This window comes from Clinocottus analis, unplaced genomic scaffold (genome assembly GCF_023055335.1).
Source record: "Clinocottus analis isolate CAN_PGR_092001 unplaced genomic scaffold, fCliAna1.0.p SCAF_18, whole genome shotgun sequence".
Lineage (NCBI taxonomy): Eukaryota > Metazoa > Chordata > Actinopteri > Perciformes > Cottidae > Clinocottus > Clinocottus analis.
In genome coordinates, this window is record NW_027175909.1 from 4,035,138 (window position 1) to 4,060,733 (window position 25,596).

At 44.5% G+C, this 25,596-nt stretch overlaps 1 protein-coding gene across 1 annotated transcript in view; it reads right to left on the minus strand.

The window, feature by feature from the left end:
- LOC137789064 (partitioning defective 3 homolog) overlaps window positions 1-25,596 on the minus strand; it is a 307,879-nt gene that overhangs the window by 194,778 nt on the left and 87,505 nt on the right. Inside the window, exon 3 of the mRNA XM_068582319.1 lies at window positions 16,095-16,269. Within this exon, the coding sequence (XP_068438420.1) occupies window positions 16,095-16,269 (175 nt within the window). The remainder of the gene's footprint in view (window positions 1-16,094; window positions 16,270-25,596) is intronic.

Here is a 25,596-nt window from a genome sequence, read left to right on the forward strand (position 1 = left end):
ACCGATTCTACTGATCAAACTTTTAACCACACGGTGTTGCAGCAGGCGCTTGTCATCAGCTGTCAAATAGAAATCACCTGCTACTGCACACACTGTGTGGGGTGTGGGTCGATGTGCCTCCATGTGGATGTACCCTTTAATCAGAATATGAGAGGCGGGTTCAGGAAAAGAAAAGGCGCACTAATACATAATGGAGAAGAGGTTCTGCAGTGAACGTCACAGATGCATGAATGGTATTTTCCTGCAGAGTGAGAGGTCATGGAATAAATAAAGCAGGTCTTCAGTAGTATTTAAATACAAAGTTGGAATACAGGCAGTATCTGCCGAGCACGGAGGAAGGCTGTCTGGTGGGTGAACTGGGTATTTTCCTCTCGAGGCCCTCTGGCCCTGGCGTGCGCTGAGTCTATGCTTTCACAGCAAACTGATTTAAATATAAATGCCAAGCAACCGTGGCTTCATGAAATGTCTAAAAGCTGGGTTTTTTTTTCCTGGGCTACTTTGAATACCTCGAGCCTGGGCCAGTTCAATGTCTGAATAAATTATGGCACCGAGCCATTTTAACTCTCTTCTCCAACCACTGACTACATATTGATGTCCCTTGTGTGCGGCGAAGGGGATTTCCACTGAATACACCCTGACCTGAATCATCCACGGGGGAACAAAAAATTCAATTTCTCTTTCGCCGGGGGAGAGGCAGCGAGACAGTTCTGCAGTGGTGGGAACCAGGACTGTGCCGAAGAAGATGAAAAATGTAGAGGACCTAAAATAGAAGGATGGTCAACAGAAGGCCAGACGGGGTCGAGAGCATCGGAGCGCTTCTGTTGAGTGTTTAGCTAACTCTGATCAGATGCAACAACGTCAGAGACTGAGAGGAGGCAAACTTTGAATAAACATTAACTGTTGACCTTTACAGAGAGCAAAAGATGAAATCCAATAGATGGATGGATGGAAAAGCACTTGAAAGCTGAGGGGCAGTTATGAAAACAAAAACCTTACTTGGCTTTAGAGTTAAGTGCCCAACAATCTATACTGTGTGTGTGTGTGTGTGTGTGTGTGTGTGTGTGTGTGTGTGTGTGTGTGTGTGTGTGTGTGTCTGCTTCTATGCATATGTATGTCATTTAAATTGATGTGCGTGCAGACTTGTACATTTCGCTTTCATGTATAATTACACGTGTGCATACAAATCAAATGTTTACATTTTGTGACCTCTTTTTCTTTTTTCATTCCTCTGTGGAGGATCTAAGTCTATTGTTGCTTTTCTGACTGAAACATTAACTGGTAGACCCCCCTGACCTCTTTATACTTTCATTGGACATCCAAACCTCAAAGACGTATTCAGTCAACACACCTTGATTGGCCAACTGCATTAAAATGCAACCAAAAAAAGTCCATCATTTAGGATCCTTGGGTTGTAAAAAGTCCAGTGCTATGTTGCTGTTTAGTCTACTTTCTATTTACGTACCCTGTGCACCGCTCAGCTGGTAAATGCACAAAAGGACATGTTTGTAGACAAATCCAAACAGGCTGTGGCATTGTCCTCTGTGCAGGGTGCAGGTTCTTCAGGTTCTTCAGGTTCTTCAGGTGAAGTTCTTGACACAGTGAAGCCTCTGAGGCCCCTCCACCTCTTTGGACCGTTGATAGAACTAATACCTCTTTGTGCCATAACTCTATATCGGGGTCATCTCTTCATCTCTTTAAAATGAGCAGTTTAAGGGTGAGTTACGGCAGTTCCAGCCATCTCTTTAATCTCCTTCTGCTTGTTCGGTATCAACTGTAAAGGTGAGTTGACTCACAATTATGACTATTTTTGTCCGGAAAAACTTAAAACCGCTTGACTTATTTATATTTCATAATGTTAACTAGGATTTTTTGATAATTAAATATGGATGTGAACTTGTAGCATGGAAGTTCTTCCCAGCTTGGCATCAGTTCACATCTCAATGACAAACTTCACATATCAATCACATTTGTTTTGGTTTTGGGTACGACGTCCCATCACAGTCCCTGAGTAAAAACACGAGAGAGCTGCAATCACACAGAGTTTATGAGACAACCGTCCTCTTTTCACTATGAGCAAGAAACAGACTGATTCTCTCCCCCTGACAGAAACACAATACAGGCTATTTACTAGAGAGAAAAGGAGAGGATGTCAGACTCCCTAAAGTCCTCAGAGATGAGGCCTCAGCAGCAGACACCTAGACACTTCAACAACACAAGCGTGTGTGTGTGTGTGTGTGTGTGTGTGTGTGTGTGTGTGTGTGTGTGTGTGTGTGTGCTGCTTGCAGACTGTTTCCCCAGACAATGAAGATCTCAGAGAGGAAGGGAGGACTGGAGTTCACTCCCCAAATCAAACCTGACTCATCTAGGTCGAGGCTCTCCTCATGCTGAAACCCCAGAGAGCACTGCAGCCGGTGTGTTTATCTGTTTGCGTGCGCCCACACATGAATGAGTGCAAACACATGAACGTGAGCATGTTTAGGCCTTCGTGTGTACATGCTTCCTGACTCTCTAATTTCTCTTGGCTGTTGAACAATTAATGAAAATCAGGCTATCACGCTTAATGTCTGCGCCAGGGAGGTTTCCTGTTGCGCAAAACGGTTAGAAAACACAAGTCCGGCTTCACTCCTGGTTTGAATCTGTGCTGTGTTTACCAGGCGGCAACTGCCGGTTCTGAAAAGTGAAGCCAATGCACGGGTGTCTTAAACTTGCATTATTTCTCCTCTGGTCCTCGATGTCTTACCTCAGTAAACAGAGTGAACATGAGGGGTTTGCTTTAGGGCGTGGCCCCTTTGTGATTGACTCTACCTCACTCCACCGTCTAAATATGGATTACTTCTTTTCACTCGCAAAAAAGCTAGACGTCGACGTTTAAAAATTCCCGACGATTACGCCCACTTCTTATTTACAGTCTCTGGTGTATACATTAAGATGTTTCCAGAATTCTTTACATTTACTGTCTTTTGCAAAAGTAGCATAATGAATTCCTTAGTTTGCTATTTCATAGAACAATTTCAATTCCCTGAAAGTAAAACAATGGGATCAGCGGCCCCATTACGACGGCCCCAACTCTAACCTGACTTAGACCAGACTCAGGGAGACTCCCCTGCACCCTCGGGGAGTTGCTAATCAGCAAACCAAACACCCCTCAGCGGGCCCAGGAACAGGTCTGCAGCAGCACCTTCCGTGTAAACACCACTTTGTGTGTTTCTCCATTAAGGCCGGTCCGGAGGTACAGGCTCTGGGAGAAAAGAGGCCATAAATCTCACTCAGGCTGATATGTGGCCAAGTCGCTCATGATTAAAAACACCGCTCTGAAAATGTCATCAGCCAGGAGCGAGGAAAGCTGGAGGCACGGCCAAGGCGACTGAAGCCGGATACATTTTAGGATTCGGTCTGGTTCGCCGAACATGTTTTGACTTCTACAGTAAATATGAAAAACCTGACACTAAAATAAATTTAGACTTCTCCCAAAATCTCTTTTTACCCAACATGTTGACCATCACGATATTTACAAAACAAGGGTAAAGCATACATTAAAAGAGTAATCTACAGAGTTAGTATTGCATTCCCAAAAGATTATCAGACTAACAATGGAGGGTTTAAAAAAAAAGGATTAAAACTGATAAAATCAAGTCAATTGTCAACTTGGTTAGATATTTGCATGTGGTACGCCGCCAAAGCTAATGGAGTCGACATTTCAGTATTGATATGACAGCTTGTACTCAGATATAATCCGACTTATTACAGGTTCAACGTATAGCGCGTAAACAGCAATTCATAATAATGACAGTGATTATGAGACTTCGCTTGAATAGTGATGGGGAGACTGAATCACTGCTGAGAAGAGTAACAGCTCATATCAGCCTCCACACTCCACAGTGTGGGTAGAGAAGCTGCTGGATCACGTCACGGCACAAAGACTTTGCTTGCGTCTAAAAAGCACGCAGCTTTAATTGTCACAGCCGATGTGTGATAGGAAACGAGGAGGCTGAGGAGTGAGTGAATGGATTCCTGTTGCTGGCAGGTCAGACGGCTCCTGACGCATGGGAACTCATTCACTCGGCAGGTTCCAGACAGCACGTACACAAAATCCATATCGCAAATATTTCAGCCCCGAGAATAACTTCTTCCTCTGCCGTGAACAAAAGCGTCCTCGCGACTTGTTCCGCAACACTTTCATGATTTATTGGGAGAAAACAGAAAGCTGTTTGGTGCGCGAGATGAGACGAGTGCTGCGGGAGGAGCGATATGGGCACTGGTGTGAGGCCCGCGTGTCGTTCAATGGACGGAGACGTTTCTGGTTAGGAGCTGCCTGCTGGGAGCCGCCGCTGAGCACATATGCTAATCTTGAGAAACAGCTCGCGCACGCACAAATCTATTTCCGCTCCGATACAGTACGCGCACAAAAACAGCACGTATGAGGTCAAAGAAGTTTATGCACGCAACAAGTCGGAGCATATCAGAGAGACAATCCTTCCGTAAGGCAGAGTAAAGCGACAAAGGCAAACAGAAGAGGAGGACGCCCCGCGCTGCTCGGCGCTATGGGAAGAACTTTTGTTATACGGTTTTAGAATCCAGGATGTTAGGAAACAGATGGTTTTGTGATGTGCAGGCTGCATGTGCATCGCTCTGATCAGTCACGCAGTGTTATGAAAGCGCATGAGGTTTCATTGAGATTCAAGGCAGGGGATGATGAGACGGATGCAGGAGTTTCCAAAATCTAACTTTTCCTGAAAGCTCCCTTGGCAGGAAAATCACAGTAATTGGACAACGAGGTGGCATCACGAGCAGGGAGGCTGTCCTTTGGTCTCGCTGATAATGCTGATGATGACCGCATGTCCGAGAATAATGCTCGGATTTTAGTGGGAGAAAGTGGTGGTTTTATATTAAAGAATCACTGCAACAGTTGCTGTGTGCTGCTTTTTGGGATTTCACAGGGAATTAGCTGGATTGTGTCATGGCAACAAAAACAGATCGCCTCACGCGTCAGAACCGGAGAGCGGGGTAACGGGCCGTCGGTGCAACTTTCTTGCATTTTTGGCTGGAAGTTGAGAAAGGTGTCCACTGAGGTCCGAAGTTTGGATTGCTGGCGGCATAACTTGACCCCACGGTGAGGAGGACGGATGATGAAATGTCCGAGTAACTTTGCAGCAAAACTTTGCAGCTGCACTTGAAGTGCTGAAGCCCCGATCATGTGCTGAGAAGCGTGAACTTCTTTTGTCGCGTTCTTCTTTTTTTCTGGGTTGTCTGGACACACATATTTCCATTGGAAGAAATAAATAAAAAAAACTTTGAAGAACGTATACGGCTCTCTCCAATTGTGCCGTCATGCTGAGAGGGAAGTTTGCTAACTTTTTCATTCCTTGACCCATTTGTGTTCTCTGACTTTTCTATTTATCTTGAGGCACCACGGCCCAAGTTTGACTGAGTCCAAAGTGGCACACCTCCAGTCGCAACCCTTCCCTTTTGATGTAAACCAGCAGTAATGTTTGAGTTGTCTGACACTGTGGTCCAGGTAAGTGGGTTCAATCAGAGGAAATCTGTTTGGTTTTATTTACTCCTGTTCAGAGTTACTTAAAAAAGTGACTAAAGGCAATAAATGGAGGCACAGGAGGCCACCCTGTCTCCTAGAAACTGTTTACATGCTACTTAATTGTTTTCCCGACTACATTGGGGTGGTACACGTAATTAGTGCTTAGATTATGTTCACAGCAGGCAGTGTTTTTTTTTTTGGAGTAAATTAAATTTGCGCCGCACCAAAGTCAGGGAGGTTGTTGACACGGAGGTCTGTGGTTTATACTGTGAGTGCCTTGGAGTTTGGTTTGGGAAACAAAAGCACCATGAAGGTTAGTGAAAGAGTGATTTTAATTAAATGTTAATTAATACGTTGAGTCTCATACACCTTGGACATGATTTTCCACTCAGTAAACTGTACGAAAGTTTAGCTCTGCTGTAGTTGGGACAAGTGGATAATGTATTATACTGTATTCACGTTTTGGAGGAAAACAAATTCAATGTATTGTCAGTGAACGTTAATGATACATTCAGAACTGTTTTGGCAACTTAACAGATACCTTAACTAACCACATTTCCATGTTAATAGAAACGTAATCCAATCAGCGTGCTGTTTCCCACTGAACGTATCTGTACAAATTAAGTGTAAAACAACCACTGTATTCTCGTGAGGAAGATACAGATAATGCCATTTAACAAACTTCAGTCCCACAGTTTATAACTCATTTAAACAGGTTAATCCCATATCTTACAGTATAGGAACTGCTGGAAAGGTGGAAGCAATCAAGATGTCAGTTTCAAGCTGTAAAATATAAGGAATAAAGTATGAATGAGTCCGAATGAGTGAGTATTCATCAAGGTGTCAGCTTGCTGACAGTGCAACTTGAGCCCAGTTCACCCCGCCCTGAAATGAGATGTGGATCTCATGATCTACAGCAAAAAGCTCTACCAATGAGCGAAACCCCTGACAATATTCCTGAGCCTCACGAGGGAGGCACGATGAGTCAGCCAGTTGTGGGTTTGAGCTCCGCTACTTGACTGAATACCACATCACAAAGACATTTTGGGCCGGCAGGCTTTAGGAAGTGGCGAGGAAATTCAACCCCTCTTGTCAACCTGCATCTGCTCTGCCAGAGTCGGAAACTAAAAACCATCCGAGCCCCAGGGTGTCTTCCTTTAGCTGAGTGCTACGAGTCCGTGTAGAGGGCTGGAAATGAGAGGGGACTTCCCTCGTGGAGATCAATAAAGCGTTATTGCTGTTAATACAAACGTGATGCCATGACAAACACAAAACGTCTTCCCACGCAAGATCTGATTATTAGGGAGTTTACTGCCGTGGTGGAGTTAATAATGTTTGTTTTTTTAATTTTCATTAATGTTTTTCCGCTGCTTCCTGTGGGCCAATGAAAGCATCTCAACACATATCAATAATTTATAGTTGTAATCTAAAGGTTAAGCACCAGATTCCTCCAGACCCAGAGCTTCAGCCCGATATGCCAGCATGTGGTTTCTAAACATTTGCTTGGGCAGCATGGAGGAAGTCTGCAGAGCAGTCGCTGCACACTGTCCGATTCATTTGTTTCTTAATGTCCAAATGGCTGACAGAGACCGTTCCATGAGAAGAAACAATAAATCAAGCAGAGTACGAGAAAATGTTTTTGCTTTGATCAAAGCTGCGATTGCGAGCCAAAGTAAGTACTCTGAGCACGATCATGTTTGTGGGAAATTGGGAATGTGGTAGTGGAGTGTTCTGGGATTTCCACAGGACTTTAGGGTGGATTGTGTCTTTTGGATCTGATGAAAAACAGGAAGCAGGAGAGGAGGGGGATGAGAGACGTTCTGTAACATCTCTCTCTCTCTCTCCCCCTTTCTTACTCTCTCTCTCATTAGCGAGCTATAGGACCAGTTTCACCAGTATTTGAGGACACTTCACAAACGTTCATTGTGTGGAGAGTGTGGTAATAAATGATGCTGTGCCAATGCTGTGAGATCAACTCAACCGATGCCAGTTTCAATAATTTAAATAATTTCCCTCAAGCAAATATGTTTGATATAATATGTTGCGGATACGCTGACACACCAGACCTACAAACTGAAGAAGATGAGAACTCCAGCTCACATCTTCTGGCTGGATAGGAGCCGGTGTTACTTGTTATGGTGGATGTCAACATGTCTGTGTGTCTGTGTGTGGATGCTCATCTGCCAACGCATGCATCTTTAATAATGAAAACAACTAATGTGTGTCGTCTCTTGGGTGCACGCGGCAATGCTCCCGTGTTGCAAAAACGCACGCATTTGCGTGTGTATGAATCCCTGCCTGTGTGTGTGTGTGTGTGTGTGTGTGTGTGTGTGTGTGTGTGTTTGTGTGTAAACACGCGTGTTTCAAGCCACATGTGGCTGCCAGCATGTGCCCGCACATGCCTCTGAGTGCTTCCCTCACGTGTGCTTTGAAGCAGACAAACTTCACAGGTGACCTCCCCATGGAAGACAATGAAGCAGATGGGTGCAGGGGCGAGGGAAGGGTGGAGGCCTCGTACAAAGGGACTAATGAACGGGGTGGAAGAGTCGGAGGGGGGGGGGGGGGTTGTTTGCAGGTCCACTGGGATGAAGAGCCAGGACACAAAGAGATGCTAAACACTCTCTACCCTTTGAGGACTTATCGTGCTGAGACTGGGAGGCATTGCCCTTGGCCAATTTGACCCTCTTTTGACATGTCATTCACAATGTCAACCAACCACAGAGGCTCTCACCAGCCACACACACACACTGACACATGGCTTTTCGGTTTAAAACACTTAATGCTTTAGCATTGTCGCACATGGTTTTAGACTATTTCACTCTGTAATCTTTGTTTGACTTTTTGTTTATGTAAAGAAATACTTTGCAAGTTCATTACACATATTAGACTACTGATGCGCAGTGAATTTCATTTTTTTAGGTTAAATAAAAACTCCAGAAAAACTGGCTCTGATGATACAAGTTATGCCAGGAAAATGCTGACTAAAACTACAAGCAAGTTTCTTTTGGTGGTTCTCCTTGCTCAGATGGAGGGCCAAAAGCACAAGCAAGCAGACGAATTGGGAAACGGAAAGTGGAGAGAAACATAAGAGCAGTGTAATGATTCCAAGTTAAAGGATACTGTGTCTGTTAAATTTAACTAAACACCTTCGCTCGGGAGGAATGAGCAACTCTGAGACAGAGAAACAGACAAAGAGTAAATCAATTGTTCAATGATGACACAAGGGAATGCTGAAGAAGATCTCAGGCTCTGAATTGGTTATTGAATTATTATTTAAAATGTTGTCACTTTGCAACAAACGTGCTTTTTTGATATTTTCAGTGGTCACAAAGTGAGGAAAAGATAGCAACGAGCATCTCCTCTTTCTTCATCTGACAAAACAAACACGACGAAGCAACACTGACATGACTCTGTCCACTCTGCAATCAAACATGTCCTGTCTCTGCAGAGTCTCATCCCCAACACTGTCACTCAGAGCAGAGCCATTGTGAACAGGATTTATGCCAACACTCTAAATATGTTAGCGTTTGCAAAGTGTATAAACAAACTAAGAGATTAAGAGGTCCCTGCGAAATCAGAAGTGGACGAGGATGCCATCTGTCAGCTAGCGACAGGGAGACACATAATTCTCCTAAATGTCCGGCGCAAACAAACTCTGGCTCCCTTCCCATGCTCCCTGTCACGGGGTCACGGCCAGCAACCATTGGAGTTTATTTCTGCATGTCACAGAGCGTAAATGACTGTGTCTCCCAATCGAGACCTCGCTGTCCCTGTGTGGCCGGCAGAATTGATCTCAGCCTAGCTCAGGAAGTAATAAAGCAGTCCACAAACTCTCTCTCACACACACGCACACACACACACACACACACACACACACACACACACACACACACACACACACACACACACACAACTCCCCATGATTCAGCTGTCCAGCTATGGTTTTATTGGGATCCTGGCAGAAGTAATAATAGGACTAGTGCTGGTAGCACCTTCCCAGCGGTGCTGAGTGGAGACTTTTACCACTCCATGCACTTCACACTTCATTACCAAAACACCGTGTTCACCATTTAACAGTATCAGCCGTTGCAATAATTAGCCATAACAAGCCCCGGATGCTATTATGATAGAATGAGTGTTTTTATGACTAATATTCCCAGTGACTGTGAACCCCCACTCTGCAGTTTAAAGACCCATCCTGGGCTCTCTCTCTCTCTCTCTCTCTCTCTCTCTCTCTCTCTCTCTCTCTCTCTCCCTCTACAAGCGCGGATATGATTAAGAGTTGACATAACTAATAGCCTCTCCACTAACTCAGGTAGGGGAAGGCAGTTCAGAGTCTCACGAGGGCCGGTGGGTTTAAAAGTGCTTTCAGCTTTGCTGATGATGAGCTCGCTATCCCAACGTCCTCACTGCCGAGTGCGTACTCAACTCTGAAGCTACTTTGAGAGGCGCGATGCACAGTTGGAGTGGTTGTGGATCGTTGTTGAGGAAGAGTTGAGTAGATGTATGAGGGGCCAACATGACATAAACACATCCCTCCTCTCCTTTATATCCCCACACTGGCAAAACATTGAACCCATGCCAAAACCATTGTAAACTCTTCTTGATAGCTCCAATGGAACAATCGTGCTTTTCTTTCATAGACACGTAGAACACAGGGGGGAGCTTTTTAATTGTGTTGAACCAGAGCTAATTAAATCTTTTTGCTGGATAGGCCTGACATGGCGAGGGAGAGTGTCCCACACTGCAGAAGTGAAAAGAGAAGCATGGAGTCTCGGAAAAAGGCTATATCATTGCCTCTTCCTGGAGCCAAATATAAAAGAGAGAAAGAAAGAAAAAGACACAAAAAAAAGAGAGAACATTTAATCTCACCAGTTAAGAAAGCGTGGCTTGTTTATTGGAAATCCCATTGCCTGTGATGATAAAAGAAACCACTGCTTCTCACATTCATTCTGCTGTTTTGTTTTCGGAGACATCAGATGTGTGTGTGTGTGTGTGTGTGGGGGGGGGAGGGTGCAAATACTCCCCGGCTTATTTTGTAATACTAGTAGCGCATTAGCCAACAGTCTGTGTACCCAAATGGATGACCAACCACCCCATAAAAAAGTTCAAGTCGAGTACAGTGAAAATAAGACTACTCAAAAAAAAAAAAAAAAGCTGTATTTATTTGACAAAAGGCTAAACTTGTCAACAGTACCTATACAACAATGCAGTCCTATGCCTTGCCTCATCTAGTTCAAACTAAGGCTAAATTTGTTATGAAGTTATGACTTTTTTAGAGATTCAGAGAACTTCGCTGAAAGGGAAAGGCAGTAAGGAGACAGTCCCAGCCGACGTGAGAGGGGTTAGCCATCAGACAGGCGCAATCAGTAGATGCGCACTGCCATCGTTATCAACTCTGTGATTCTTCTGATATCTAAGCTCTGAAATCACACTGCATCACCTGCTCACTGCTGAAGTGAGAGATTGAAGACGTAGTTCTGTACCAGAGAGAGTTAGGAGAGAGAGAGGGCAGATGAGAATGATAAGTATCAGAGCCTGCTATCAGACCTAGCTGCATGTGGTTCCAAACCTAAACCTGGTAGTTTATCTATAATTGACAATCACTGCCTTTCAAAGTCGCCCAAACCCAATGGGAGAGCCCGCGATGTGGAGGGCAGTCCACTTCTTAAGCCTTAAATCTGAGATGGAGATCTCAAAAAGAAACGCTGAAGGAATACTTCCATACACCATCTCGGACATTAGTTATTGTGTCTACGAGAAGTTATGTGTTCAGTGAACAGCTTTGTGTTTTAATGGCGAGTTTGGTGAGGCTGACCAGCATGTCACTGTCTACACTTCTGTTGTCAGTGCGTCACTGTGCCTCTCCTCTTCTGTAGTGACTTTTATATGGCCTTGAGTGGCGGCTGGGAGCCCGAGGCAGCCCACTAAGCCAAATTGATTATATGAAGGCCCTCGTCTTCTCTTCGAAGGTGCCCCCCACCACCCCTCCTGTCTCCCCACACACACACACACACACACACACACACACACACACACCAGGCAATCTTTCTAATGGCCTTCCCGCAACCATGTCACCACACAGCTTCAAGGACCAAGGGAGCGGAGTTTCAAAGACCACAGGGCCACCAGGTCAGCGGAGGAATGGACCATTCATCACCACATTGGTCTACTTTAGGCATAAAAGCACCAGAGAGGGAGTTTGTCTTCACTGGAGTTGACATTTGCGAAAGTGTCTGTAGATATTTTTGTTTGGGACAATCATGGAAGTATCGTTGCAATCACTGTTATCTTCTGTTGAGCGTTTTAAAACCACTCCACATCAATGTCTGTGTAGGTTTAACCTCTGTCAATTGCTCTTGAGCTGCTCCCAATTTCTGATTGTGTATCCTGAGCAATAGCCATTGAGTCTATAAAAAGAATAGACCCCCAATAGTGAAGTAACGATCACATAAACGTAGCAACTTCTGAAGGTCAAATTGAAGGAAGAGACACCAACGCTAGAGTAAATGCCAAAACATTGATTTTGTGATCTATTGAATGCCTCTTCTCCAAAACATAGGTACGTGATTCACACAGATCTTTGGGAATGTCCTTTGGGCCGTAAACATATAATGTCCTCAAAAGCCAACAGCCAAGGTCCAATGCTGTAGATTACATGATACTTCAGACGTTTGTGAAAAGTTCAATCTGACATTCAGACCTCCCGCTATGATTGCCAGCTGTGTGGAGGTGAGAAAGGAGTCAAGGACCGACACAATTATTTCTGTCACTTTTTATGTGAACAATCAGGTTTATTGCACAATCAGACTGTCGATAGAGGGGCACCGTTATCCCCATAGCCAAACGATACCTTCCAGTGTGGCCAGCTGAAACAACTATCCTTGTGACCTTAGCACTGCTCTGGGTTGTTTTCCATACCCGTCTTCTCCATTTGTTCCGCTATTTTTGGCCACAGGTGGAACAAAGAACGCCATTACTTATAATATACTCCCATTAATTTCACTCTGAAAGAGATGTTAAAATACGAGAACCCATAGATGAGTAGTTTGGGCGCAGACCACATGGCAATCTAATCAAGCGAGGGTCGGATTAAAGGATCCCTACATGCTCTTTGAGCAACAAAGAATAAGACCTTCAAACTCAAAGCGACCAGAGCCATCAAGGTCCAGTGTTGATTTTAAAATTTCACAAATGTTCTCTTCTGAAAAATTTGAATTTAGTGGTGAGTAGAAGCCGAGGCAGCTCCGGCATCCGTATAATTACGAGAAAATTACATTCATTATTGTAATTTACATCTCATCTCCAATCCAATTATTAGCAGTTTGACCTGCACGGCACATGTTAGCTCGGAAATCTAAAATGGGCTCCCAAGACGGAGGCGAGGGAGGGGTGGAGGACAGGAAGAAAGCGAGAGGCAGAGTTTGGGACTTTGGGAGTTGTAGGAGGGGAAAAAACAATCAATATGGCTCTAAAAGATGATGATTTTAAATAGCCATAATTCTCTGCCTCAGAGCACAGCTGCCAAGGGCGCCGCTGCAACACTTTGATGTCTGATATGCAATATTGCTGCCAGTAATTTGCTCATCTGCATCTCTGGAGGGACCATCGCCTGTCTGTCTTGTTCATCTGGCTGAGTATGAATTGCCAGTCAGTCTGTCTGTCTGTCAGTCTGGCTGTCTCTCAATCTCTTTAAATTGTTATTCACTACACGCATGTGCATCTTGTGAGGTACTTCTGGAGTGGAGTGGTATTAGGGACTTGTAAGTGGCAGAGAATCAGTGAAGATTATGTATAGTCTCCGAGGAACAAAGACATCCTGTCAACAATGCAATCTCATTGCATCTTGTTGGTTTTGCTGCACTTATGAAAACTACCGCAGAAGAAAACATATCATTGTCCTTGCCTGATCAGCTGTAGACCCAGCCCCCCGTCTCTCTTTCCTCACTTTTTTCTTCACTGTTATTATCTCTGAAAAATTGCTACAGACGTACCCATCACTGTGAGTGACACGGTGTGTAGGAAGCAATCAGTTCCCTGTGTTTTGCAGCAATCTTGTCATTATATTTCTTGAACATAAAACCTGCAATTTACAGGACATGCGAGGGACAGACTGAGAAGTGTGTGTTTGGGTGGGTGGGGAGGACAGCGCTTTCATAAGCTCTCCATTGTGGACTCAACATGAGCTAAAGATCAAACTATTATTTAACTTTTATTATCATTCAGATATATCATAGTATGGATCAAATGTAAAATAGATGCTACATCCTTCTATAGCTAAGTGATGCATGCATAAGGGTATAATACATACTATACTAAAATACATTTAGCAGTGTACAAAGCAATGGTTATTTTTATTTAAGCTTAAAGCAACACAGTCTTAAATGTTTAACCTAGCTAAAGGTTCATAATTATGAGCAAAGTTATATTCAGCAATGTTTTGCAAGATAAGCAGCAAGACCAAACATTATGGCGGAGACGGTAACCCTTTAATCTCATTTGATACCATCATGATATCATCACTTGGATGCAGATACTGGGATATGGATACTTTTAAGTATTGTGATTATTGTAAGTAAGGGTTGTGAGTTGATATTACCATTTAATGTAATGTTTGTTTATTGTTTAACTTCAGCTATAGAGACTTTGAATTTGGAAGATCTCTAAATTGATCAAATGAAAATGTTAAACTTTCAGCGTGTATGTAGTCAGAGGGGTCCTGAAATCGGTCAGTGGCACAGATTGTTTTCTTGATTTTCTAGCAGCCAGAAAGTAAAAGAATAAACACATGTTCCCTCATCGATAGGGCTACGATCTTTGAAATGTATGAGAGACACAACATGTTTCATTTTTTAACAAAAACATCAATAGCTCACTACAATATAATCAATAATATATATGCATTTGTGTGAGTTGTGTGGAACTTTATATCAATTTACTGAGTACACTGGCATTTCATCCATTTAAGAAAAACTATCTTGTTTGGATGATCTGGCTGGATCATTTGTTTACTGTAAAGAGATTACATGGAGAGAGAGAGAAAGAGAGAGAACAACTGCTGGGTGAGCTTTTTGAATTTGAACAAAGCTCATGACAGTGCGCTGTCATGTCATGAGCTTTTCTCTGCAGAAAGCGGCAATAGAGAGACACTTAGGTCAGTCAGGAGTGTTGCATCTCTATCGATACATACATTCTGCACAGCTGGAAACTGATGTGTTACTTCAGCCAAACTTTGAACGCTGGGCCAAAGCCTCATTCAAAAAACACCAAAAACTGAAATGTATCCATCATTTTTAATCAAAAATACAAATAAAGTTAAGAAACTATTAGTAATTTAGTCGTTTAGGTAAGCCCACCCACAACGCCTGCTCTGTGTGAAGCGAGGTATACGGCGGGTCAGATGGCTTCAAGCAGACATTTTACTTTCAGATGGCTCCATTCTCTGGAACCATTTTCATAAATCTCCAGTCTAACAGGCAGGTTGAGAGAAGCTTATGTCAGGACTGGGGGAGTTAAGTCTACTGTTCATTCATGTGCATGTGTGTGTGAGTCCATGCACATATGTGAGTTCTGGTTTGAATCTCTCAGATGTCTTTTGAAGTTCAAGACAGCTCTGCATCAGCTCACCGGTTCCACTTCATGGGGGGTGAATATGTGGACATGAGCTACATGCGAGTCACTGACTGCCGGGCTATTTTCTGGCTGTGTGTACCGCGTGCGAGTGTGTGCATGTTGACTTTTCTCTGGCATGTGTGCTCTCGCTCATGCAAGACTGATTTTTCAACTGTCTCTCAATTCCTTCAGTCTGTCTTACGCCGCCGTTCCCTGGACACGCTGCGCAGTCTCGACAGACACTCGACTCCACACACAATACACCTGAAGCACCGAGCCGACAGACGCTGGGCCGCTTGTTGTACAACAGAACTTTACTTTGTTGCGTTTTGGTATTGTCCCGTGATTTATTGGTAACCTATAAGTCTTTGTGTATTGTATACCTGATAGTCACAGCCTGGGAGATTCAAAACAACGTCATAACTTTATCTAAGCCTGGTCAAACTTTTTGCTGTGATGCAGCACCTCGTATTTTGATATCGTACCAAAATTGCTGAGTATGTGCTTCTTTCTGTAATAATGTTCAGTTTTCAGGTGTCAGCTTTCATGTCCATATCCTTTTAAGCTTTATATTTTGAATTCCTGCTGGTGGCACAGATTTCTGGCTCATTCTTTAAAAAATGCCCAACACGGGTCTTTCTGCTTTTATATATTATACTTGCATCTTAACAATGTCAGTTGCGTTTTGCTCGAGGGTAGAAAATGCACTTCAAGCTCCCTGATATCCTAATGAAGTAAGTTGCAAGTAAGGCTGTTGTGTTTTTTGTTGAGTTTGATGTATTTTTGTCATGAATGAAAAGCCAAGTTATTGAAACGAGTACCTCATGTATAATTATGTGGTGTGTACCCTTAACTTACTAAACCAACATGTAACGATGGCTTTGTTTTAACACAGTACTGAACAGTTAGTGGTGATGTAACATCGGGCGAACATTTGAATTACACTCACTGGATCGCAGAGAGGACGGGGTGACCTCGATCTCACTGTTGGGCTGGCAGGGCTGAAAGGTCGACGCTGAACTCATGTCACTGGAGAAGGGTTCGGGACTCTGCGTACCGGTGGAGCTGGCACTGGTACCGTCGCCTCCATTGTGAGGATCCTGCTCCTCATATACTGCTACCAGCTGGAGAGAGAGGCAGGGTTGTGTGTTAGTGTGTGTTTTAGGGGGTCACAGGTATCGACATAAGCAGCACATACAGGTGTATATGTCAGGTATGTGTCCGTACATGAAGGGGTGCACATGTGCAATCACTCAAACATGCTGTAAGTCTTACAGCAACGCTCTCTCTCTCCCTCTCTCTCGCTCTACAGCGTAATCTTGCAACATCTGCAGTCGTGTAGCGCGGGGTGTTCCGGGTTGCCAGGTTTGGCTCCCACAGTGAGCAGCTGCTCCATTCTCACAAAGGTGATACGTTGCCATGTTTCCCATGCCAGATAGGGAGAACTCCCCACAGCATCCCGTAATTATCAGAGTCTGACACACAAGCCTCATCGCTGCAGCCAACTCAGCCACTTAACAAGAGAGCGAGGGAGAGAGCGCAGCCGGGATTACGGGGCGCGAGAAACACCAGACTCTGTTTCCTCTTTCACCGGGATGAGGAAAATTAGATCGGCCAACGCTGACTGACATGAGTCGATGCTTACTATTGACTCGTGTCAAAACGTACAGAGTAGCTTCAGAGTTGAGTACGCACTCGGCTGTGAGGACGTTGAGATAGCGAGCTCATCATCAGCAAAGCTGAAAGCACTTTTAAACCCACCGGCCCTCGTGAGACTCTGAACTGCCTTCCCCTACCTGAGTTAGTGGAGAGGCTATCAGTTATGTCAACTCTTAATCATGCCCGCGCTTGTAGAGGAAGCGAGAGAGAAAGAGAGAGAGAGAGAGAGAGACAAAGAGAGAGAGAGAGAGAGAGAGAGAGAGAGAAAGAGAGAGAGAGAGAGAGAGAAAGAGAGAGAGAGAGAGAGAGACAGAGAGAGAGAGAGAGAGAGAGAGAGAGAGAGAGAGAGAGAGAGAGAGAGAGAGAGACAAAGAGAGAGAGAGAGAGAGAGTAATAAAAAGCCTCAGAGTATCACCATGGTCTCACTTTACAAGTTGCACCTTACATCCATGTCCGTCCAAAATGCCACTTTATTATTTTACCCCATGAGACATTTGTGTGAAATTGTCATAATTAGCACATGCATTTTTGAGCGAGGGGCAAAGACGTGTCTTGAAAGGTCAGACATGTGACCACTAAATCTTAATCAGTTCAACCTGTGAGTGCAAGTGGACATTCATGCCAAATTTGAAGGAACTTGCTCGAGGTGTTCCTGAGATATCGCGTCCGGCGTGAGATGACAGTGACCTTGACCCTTGACCCCTAAACAGTGCAAACATAAAAATAATACCTCCAGTCACAGCTGTCGCCAGGGCGGAGGCCAAGTGTTTTTTATTGCTACCACGACCTCTTTCCAAACCTCTCACAAGAGGATTACCCACTTATTGCATCCAGACAGAGCAATCAAAGAGCGACAGCCTAATGCACTCCATGCTCTACAGAACCATGCATAGTATGTATATTACAGACGGCGTCCCTTTTTATGTCTTTGTGCAACCTGCAAATCCATGTAATGGAAGGCCACGGATGTGGGGAGAGCAACCAACAAAGCGCGCCTGAGTCGCCATTGGGAGCAAACCGCTTTCATGTATCGCGCATCGAATTTGTCTGAAGGTAAAAATAGCACAAGTGTTTTTCCATGTATTTGCTGTTTGTCATCACCCCTACGCAGGGAAATCTGCATATAAACAAGTTTAGAAGCCCCAGCTCTTCTTTTTGATTTAATTCACATGCAGGGGATGATGTTTAAGTGTGTATGTTGTTTGTGTATCTGCGTCTGGAGGATGCCCATGTGGTTTACTGCCGCCGTAACTCACGCCGACATCTCTCACGCTGGCTTTGCACAATTAAAGCGGACTGCATTTCTGTTCCTTAAGATGCTTCCTCGCATCTCTATGCCGTCTCGGAGGTGTGCTCCGTCACCGAAGGCTTTGCCCATTTCACTCTAATCACGTTTCAATCCGATCTCGAAAATTACATTCCTCAGGTTGTGAGTGTTTTGTCGCAAGATTTCTCAGCACACCAGAGAGGCAATCAGAGGGGAAAGAGAGCTGGTGCTACAAAATAAGAAGGCCTTAATATTAGAAATCAGGCAGTCAGAGGAGGTAATTTGGTGATGGTTTGCTTAATGGCAAATGTGTAAATTCACATCTTTTAAGGCATGAAAGGACTCATTGCTTTGTGTCTCTGTCACCTGCCGCATTTCCACATCTTACACTTTGATATCTTAAAAACGATCTTCGGAAGGCGGAGGATCGTGTTTGTGTTTGAAGGATGACACGGTGCTTTGGCAGAAAATGTTAGTGATAACGATGAAAGGACTCAGACGGAGTGAAGGGTCGTCCCCAGAGGCGTGTACAGCACCGAGTGCATGTGCGAGCCAATGAATCATTAGTGACAAAGTAATCAGGCCTCCCATTCATATGTTGCTGGGAGTTGTTTTTTTTCTCGCAACCTGCCAGCTGCCCATTTAGAGAAGTGGTAAAAACTGTTGTTGGTGTCGCGGCGAAGCGTGATTCATTTTTAAATGCATTCCAAATCCCTCTAATTAGGTCCACTTCGCTCTGCCTTGCATCCTTTCACCAGACACTCCAGAGCACTCTGTGGGTATCTGACATGTACAGCTAAACTCATCCACACACCCTCCATTTCATAATCAAATGGGTCTGCATTCATCCCGCATTCAATATTTATGGGCTCTTCAAAGTGCTCGCTCGTCCCCTAAACCCAGCAAGAGATGAAAAGTTCCCACAGTGCAGAAAGCTGATTTCTTCCTTTCGGGCGCTGCCACGATCTTTTTGCTTTTTCTGCTTCTTTGCTGCGTCTGTAGTTGATCTAGTCACCTGAGGTTTACATGACATGGAGGTTCAATTAATCCCCAATGAAAGTTTTCAACAACATAGTGTGGTGCAGTTTAGTTCTGGAAATGATACTGAACGTGTATGTCTTGAGCACTGATGCATATCATATTAGTATCAGTCAACCATGGGCATAATTTATCAACCAAAGTTGAAAAAAGTTTTTGGACCAGCCAGTGTGTCCTTATCTACTGGCTCCAGATGTGGGACTTTCCACTCTCAGAGGTGCTGGCATTACTTGTAGCCAGTTGTTTGTGACTGTGACCAAAACAAGAAACGGTGCTTGAAAAGTGAATTGTAAAGGAAGTAAACCTCCTCACACATTAATGATCGATACACATGTGTTTCTTTAGAGGAGGTATGGACCGCCAGATCTGGTGCTCCTCCTCGCCCCTCTCCTCTTCGTCTGTGCCGAGGATGATGAGGCACTCTTGGCCGCAGGGAATACTGACGAAATTTTTGCTGTTGACGGGACAGAGCTGAAAACCATTACACAAACGCTCTCCCCTCCGTCTGGGAATTGGTCACAGACACTTTTGAACTGAGAACATTTCATGTTTAAAAAATGTTTCTCTCCCTGTGGCTGCTGTGTGGCTGCGGCGAGTTGTATTTCAAAGTTTTTCAAAGGAAGGGGGAAAAGTTTTTTAGCGTTGCAAAAAAGAAACAGGAACAGCGTGGCTAATTGTCAAGTGGCGTAACAGCTGAGGAGTCAGAGCGGAGGGAGAAGAGGGGCGCGAAGGAGAATGTTAGAGATAATAACAAGACGCTACAACTGACGATAAAACACACAGTTGTATCAAAACCACAAGGTAGGAAAAGAGGAAGGAGAGCACATGACAGGATGTGAGTTAAAAATATTCCACTTTCCAGTCTCAGGATAAACTCTGGAGCGATTTGAAAAACCTATTTAGCTCCTACCTGCTTCAGTTGAGAGAAGCGAGGAAAAGGGGAGAACCAACTGAGTCTCATTTCATGGGCCTCTCTCTCTCTCTCTCTCTCTCTCGCTCTCTCTCTCTCTCTCTCTCTCTCTCTCTCGCTCTCTCTCGCAGGGAGCTACAACATTGCGGCTGCCTTAAGCCCCTGGAGCAAGGCTGACACTCATCCACTCTCAGCCGGTTCCACTGTCTGTCACAGCAGCTGCCAATCAACCACTATCTACCTGGAAGCCTGAGGGCTGCTGCAGAGAGGCGAGAGCACAGGATGGAGAGGCAGGATGATGAAGGGGTGAGGCGAGGCGAGGAGGAGGAGAAGAAGCAAAAGGAAAAGAGAGAGAGAGAGAGAGAGAGAGAGAGAGAGAGAGAGAGAGAGAGAGAGAGAGAGAGAGAGAGAGAGTCAGAAGCGGCCGGGCATCCTCTGCAGCCTCGGTAAAGGCAGTATTTGGAATTCAGCATTTCCATATCTGTAACGGAGCGAGCGGGAGACAGGGCATGGGAAAAAGAAAAAAAATCTGAATCTCATGGATGCCTTTCATGTCGGCCTCCTTTGATCTCCTTCTGGCTTTTGGCAGCAAGGGTGGTGTAGGAGAAGAAGAGATGGAGACGGAGCAGCTGAGGAGGGGATGAGGAGCTGTTTTGACAACTTCTCTCCATCTTTTTTTCCTCCCTTCTCTGAATCCCTCAAAGCCCCCCCCCCCCCCCCCTCTACCCCTCCAACCCCACCTCACCCCACCACGTCCAGAACCTCTGATCTGCCAGGAAGCCCGGGCATTAGGATTGGCACCGCTACAAAACAGCCGTCCCAGGCATACACCGAGCCCCTCTCCAAAGACACGAGACAACAGAGGCCATTAGTAGTCACAGGGCAGCGCTGGCAGTGCCACCAGAGACATGTAATACCTGCCCCGCGACGCTCCGACGCTAATCCATATCTGCCATGACAGCTTTTTCACAGCCGAGTGGAAGGGACGGCTGACACGAGTGAACCACGCGGGAAACCCGTCCGCTCGATCCACACCTTCAATTAAAGAGCACATCCAAAGCCGTGCCAGGCGACGTCCTGCTGTGAATATTTAGTGCGGCACAAAGAGCCAAGATTCATATGTGTTCATTTGTCTGTCACACATTCCCCTTCCTATCCACAGGCTAAAACTGTGTTTTACTAATAAGCAGTGATTACAACATAAATAATTAAGGGATTAGCTGATTTCATGAAGATGAGTTTCTTCTCCCTGTCTCCTCTTCTATTTGCGTGTGGAAAGGTTAAGCGAGGCTCTGTGGAAATGTTTCTTATATTTGTTCTTAGAAGGAAGATGGAGGGATTGACTAAGTAGTCGTTGTATTAATTGGCTTAATGAATATGTTGTGCTAAGATCTAAGCTGCCTGAGGTAGCAGTCACACGTATACTGCCTCAGCTGGAAAACACAAACAAACCACACACACACAAACACACACACACACACAGTCCAGGTTCCCCTTTTGCGTCCGATCATTTATCATCATTTTATTGCAAGGGCACCAGGGGGGCAAAGTTATTACAGGAACAGTAGCGGTGGAAACTGTGAGAGCCACTCCTCCAGAAACTCCAAGAACTCTGAACTTGTTGAGTAATAGCCATGAGCCGCTATTCCTCATCCACACACACGCCCATCTATCCATCCACCCATTCGTCCCCTACAACAAGCCCCATCCATCAGTCGTGGATCCTTTGAGCATCCATCAAAGAGTGAGATCTTTGATCGTCTATTGGTATGCAAACAGATGCACTCAGTACAGCCCTGATATGATACACTCTTCACTGCAGTGACAGCACACAGCCTTTTCGCTTCCGTCTCAGAGAGCGTGACCTTTACTTGTTACTTTTTCATGACCTTCGGCAACATCGCGGTGGAGAAACCTTCCTCCTCGCATAGTCATCCCAGTTTTCAATATTTCATCCGTTCCTCTCGTCTATTATTTCTCTCACACGGTGAGAGTCGAGCAAACCAACAAAGTGCTTAGTCCTGTATTTTTCCTGCTCATTAGGGCCATCAAATATTCAGAGAATAGTTCTCCAGCACTCTGGCCTGCCATTGCGAGCGTTCCAAATAACCCTCGAATGGCACCCCGCAGCGCCTCGGAAACATATGCATATTTCAGGTGCTGTCACACGAGGTTGATGCGAGGGGAAGAGTGCCCTGAAGCCTTGCTCAGGCAAGACCTGAAATGATGACACACGCCGCAAAGCCAATGTAATGCGTAAAGACGCTACGACACATGGAATACATCCTCCTGTTAAGAGCGGCGGCGCTGTGCGAGGAGAGCGGTGAGGGGCTTACGCCAGAAAGCGGGGAGATGACAGGCTTAAAGAAATGTAATATCCAAACAAGCAAACGCAAGACCTAAGATTGGTTTACTCTGCTGTTCTCGCTAAAACAGTAAGTCATCATTTCTTTCACTTTTTAAAAGCAAAGCAGCTCAAAAGGTGGGTTCACCGCTGCGGAGAAGAAGAAGAAGAAGAAGAAGAAGAAGAAGAAGAAGAAGAAGAAGAAGAAGAAGAAGAAGAAGAAGAAAGAATAGGTGAAGAGGCAGTGAGAAAATATACAGAGCAAGCAAAGTTTAAAAAGATTAGAGTCTCATCCCTTTCAAATCCACTCGGCCAAGTTCTGGTCCCTGCCTTTGAAGTTTTCCTCCTGTGTTGGGGGAAATGAATTCACACATATTAGGGCGCCCCGTGTGAGAGCTACCTACGCAGTGCTGACAGAAGGGAAAATTCCTACTACGCCCCCGTCGCGCACAACCGTGTATATTAATACCTTATAACCCGTGGTCATGTGTACAATGCAGGCCTATTCAGCCCAGGGAAATAAATAAACACTTTCCTTTTTTAAAGGCACACAAAAGACCGCCACTGTCTGCTGCTTAAGCGCGAGAGTGAGCGGGAGAGGAGGGAGTGGTGGTGGGGGACATGACATATTCATGAAAGCAATTAGGGTGGGTGTCCATAAGAAAGCCAGAAACATGATGAGCATCTCATGGCCTCAATGGGCTAAATTACCATCAATCACCTGACACTAATTAACACCAAGCAGACACATGAAATAATGCTGAACTCATCTTGTTCCATCAACACGTCTACATTTTTAAACTTAATCATAATAATTATCCTATTCCATTATAGGTGGATACGCAGAAATATATTCATTTCATTTCGTCGACTTTGAATTTGAATTTGAGCCTCAGTGTTCACCGACGTGTTCTTTGGTTGCTGTACTTTTTTTTTTTTGCTGCTTTGAAGGACGCCGTGCTTTAAGGTCAAATGCACAATTTATTGATTTTTATGCCACCCTATGTTCATTTTGCTGTCTAAACAGAGTTGTAGAGGAGGACGGGGGAAAGGGGAAGGGAGGGGGGGGGCACCTTGAGGTGTTGCACACTCAAGTTGGTCTTAAAGGAATCAAATCAATGCGATGAAGCTACTTGCTCCCCCGGTCTTCATCCAGCCCCAGCACACACCCAATGTAATAATGCCATGCTGCCGCTGCTCTGATTCACATGCAAAACAACAGCCACACAGTCTGTCTGTCTGGGGGCCGCGCTCGCAAATACACACCAATAGATACGGGTACGTGAGCGCACCCACCCGTCCGCACACACTCGCAGAAAGCACAAAAAGTCACCGTTTGTGTATTAGTATTCCTCTCCCAAAGCAATGGCATTAGAAAAACCCATATTCTAACAGTGCCTTTCAGAGGGAAATGCCCTTCAATCTTTCATTGGTTATGCACAAAGCCAGGAGAGAGTAATTAAAAACTCCACATCCAGGGACCTCGGCACATAGCGAGAGAGAGGGAGACAGAGAGAGAGAGAGAGAGAGAGAGAGAGAGAGAGAGAGAGAGAGAGAGAGAGAGAGAGAGAGAGAGAGAGGGCCCAGAGAAAAAAGGGAAAGCTTCAAACATTTCAGACCTCCCTTGTGGAAGGCGATGGAGGGAATGAGGAGCAGAGAGGAGAGGGGCAGACAGAGAGGGAGGGCCGTATCCTTGACAAGGCCATACATCCTCTGTAGTCAAGGCAGATGGAAATCAGTTATTTCATACCTTTAACAAGGCCAGACCAGATCATTAACCAGAATAATTTCTGCTTCAAGATTGTCTTCTGATACATGCTGGCACTAATTACTGTACTGTGCTCTGTCTCATGGTGTTGGTGAAAGGACTTGGACATAAGTCCCTTGCTCTCTTTGAATCTCAGATGTGCAAACACCAAAATTGACTAAGAAAGCCGAGGTACATCCCTGTTATCACTCTATAGTGTGGATTATTTTTTTGTAATATTTTTGCATATTATGTTTGCAGGGTCAACCATACAGTGAGCTTTGTCTGGCAAACAACCCTCTTTACTCTCGTGTCAGGTTCAAGCAGAAGGTTCAAGCCACAGGACCAGTATGGATCCAAACACAACGCCAACATGACACAAGGGATTGAGATTGACTGGTTTCGGGTTTGAGATGCATACATCGTTGCCAAATGAGGGTGTCGGCCTCCCTCCTGGGTGACCTTTGCCCTGTCACCCGTGATGGCCCCGGGGTGAGCTGCCTGATAGCCCGCGGCCATGGACCGACAACAGAGGCTCTATGTGTGCACAGAATATTGAAATGCAGAGAGGAGCACTTTAAACTTGTAAATGGACTTCAAAACACCTGATGTCTGACGCTGCGCCAGGCTGTGCCTCCGATTCAATGCTGACATTTAAGAAAGCAATCCAGTGTCAACAAGCAAGCTATTGGTTTTAACTTCTCTTGTCAACAAATAGAATAAACACGTGAAAACATAATCCCACATTTACAGCAGTAGCTATTAAGCCTGCGAAACATATTGTTTTTAGTTGTTGTTGTTTTTTTCAATCGTTGTCTCAATGTCAACTTGTGTGGTAAATAAATGAAATAAATAAATAAATACAATCATTCTTTTTTATTAGTGCCGTTCAGCTAAATACTCAATTGTATAAAATTAAATGTTCACTAGCATGTGTTCATTTGGCATCTCATATTTCCCTCATATTGTGCAGTAATGAATTCTCTCAATGGATGTTGATGATCTTAAATTAAGACGGGGGATGTATTAAGATTTACTTATGGTTTTGTTTGGGCTGTAGTGTTAAAGGGTTCACTGATTTTACACATGAAGATTAGTTTAACCATCAGTTGAGAACGACTCAATTTGTGAAAATAGTTGCATCATTGTATCATAAGAAAATGTTTTTTGTATTTTTTCCCAAAATTATGCTGTTTCGTTTTTCCGATTCCACTTTGAACCACAAAATTCAAAGAACAAAAATTACACGGATTATTTATACTTTTTACTTTCATGAGAAGTTTTAAGGAAATAACAAGGCAATTAAGTGTTCCAGGAAAATCACTGGAATCCGATTAACTCCAGAAAACTTTGAATAAGAAAAAGTAATTTAAGTAACAACTGCTTGTTGCTGTTCTTAAAAAAATGAAGCAAAAAGCAAAAAGAAAGCCACAGGAGGCAGCTGGACAGTGAACCAGTGGAGCCTAATACCTACTTCTCTTTCAGA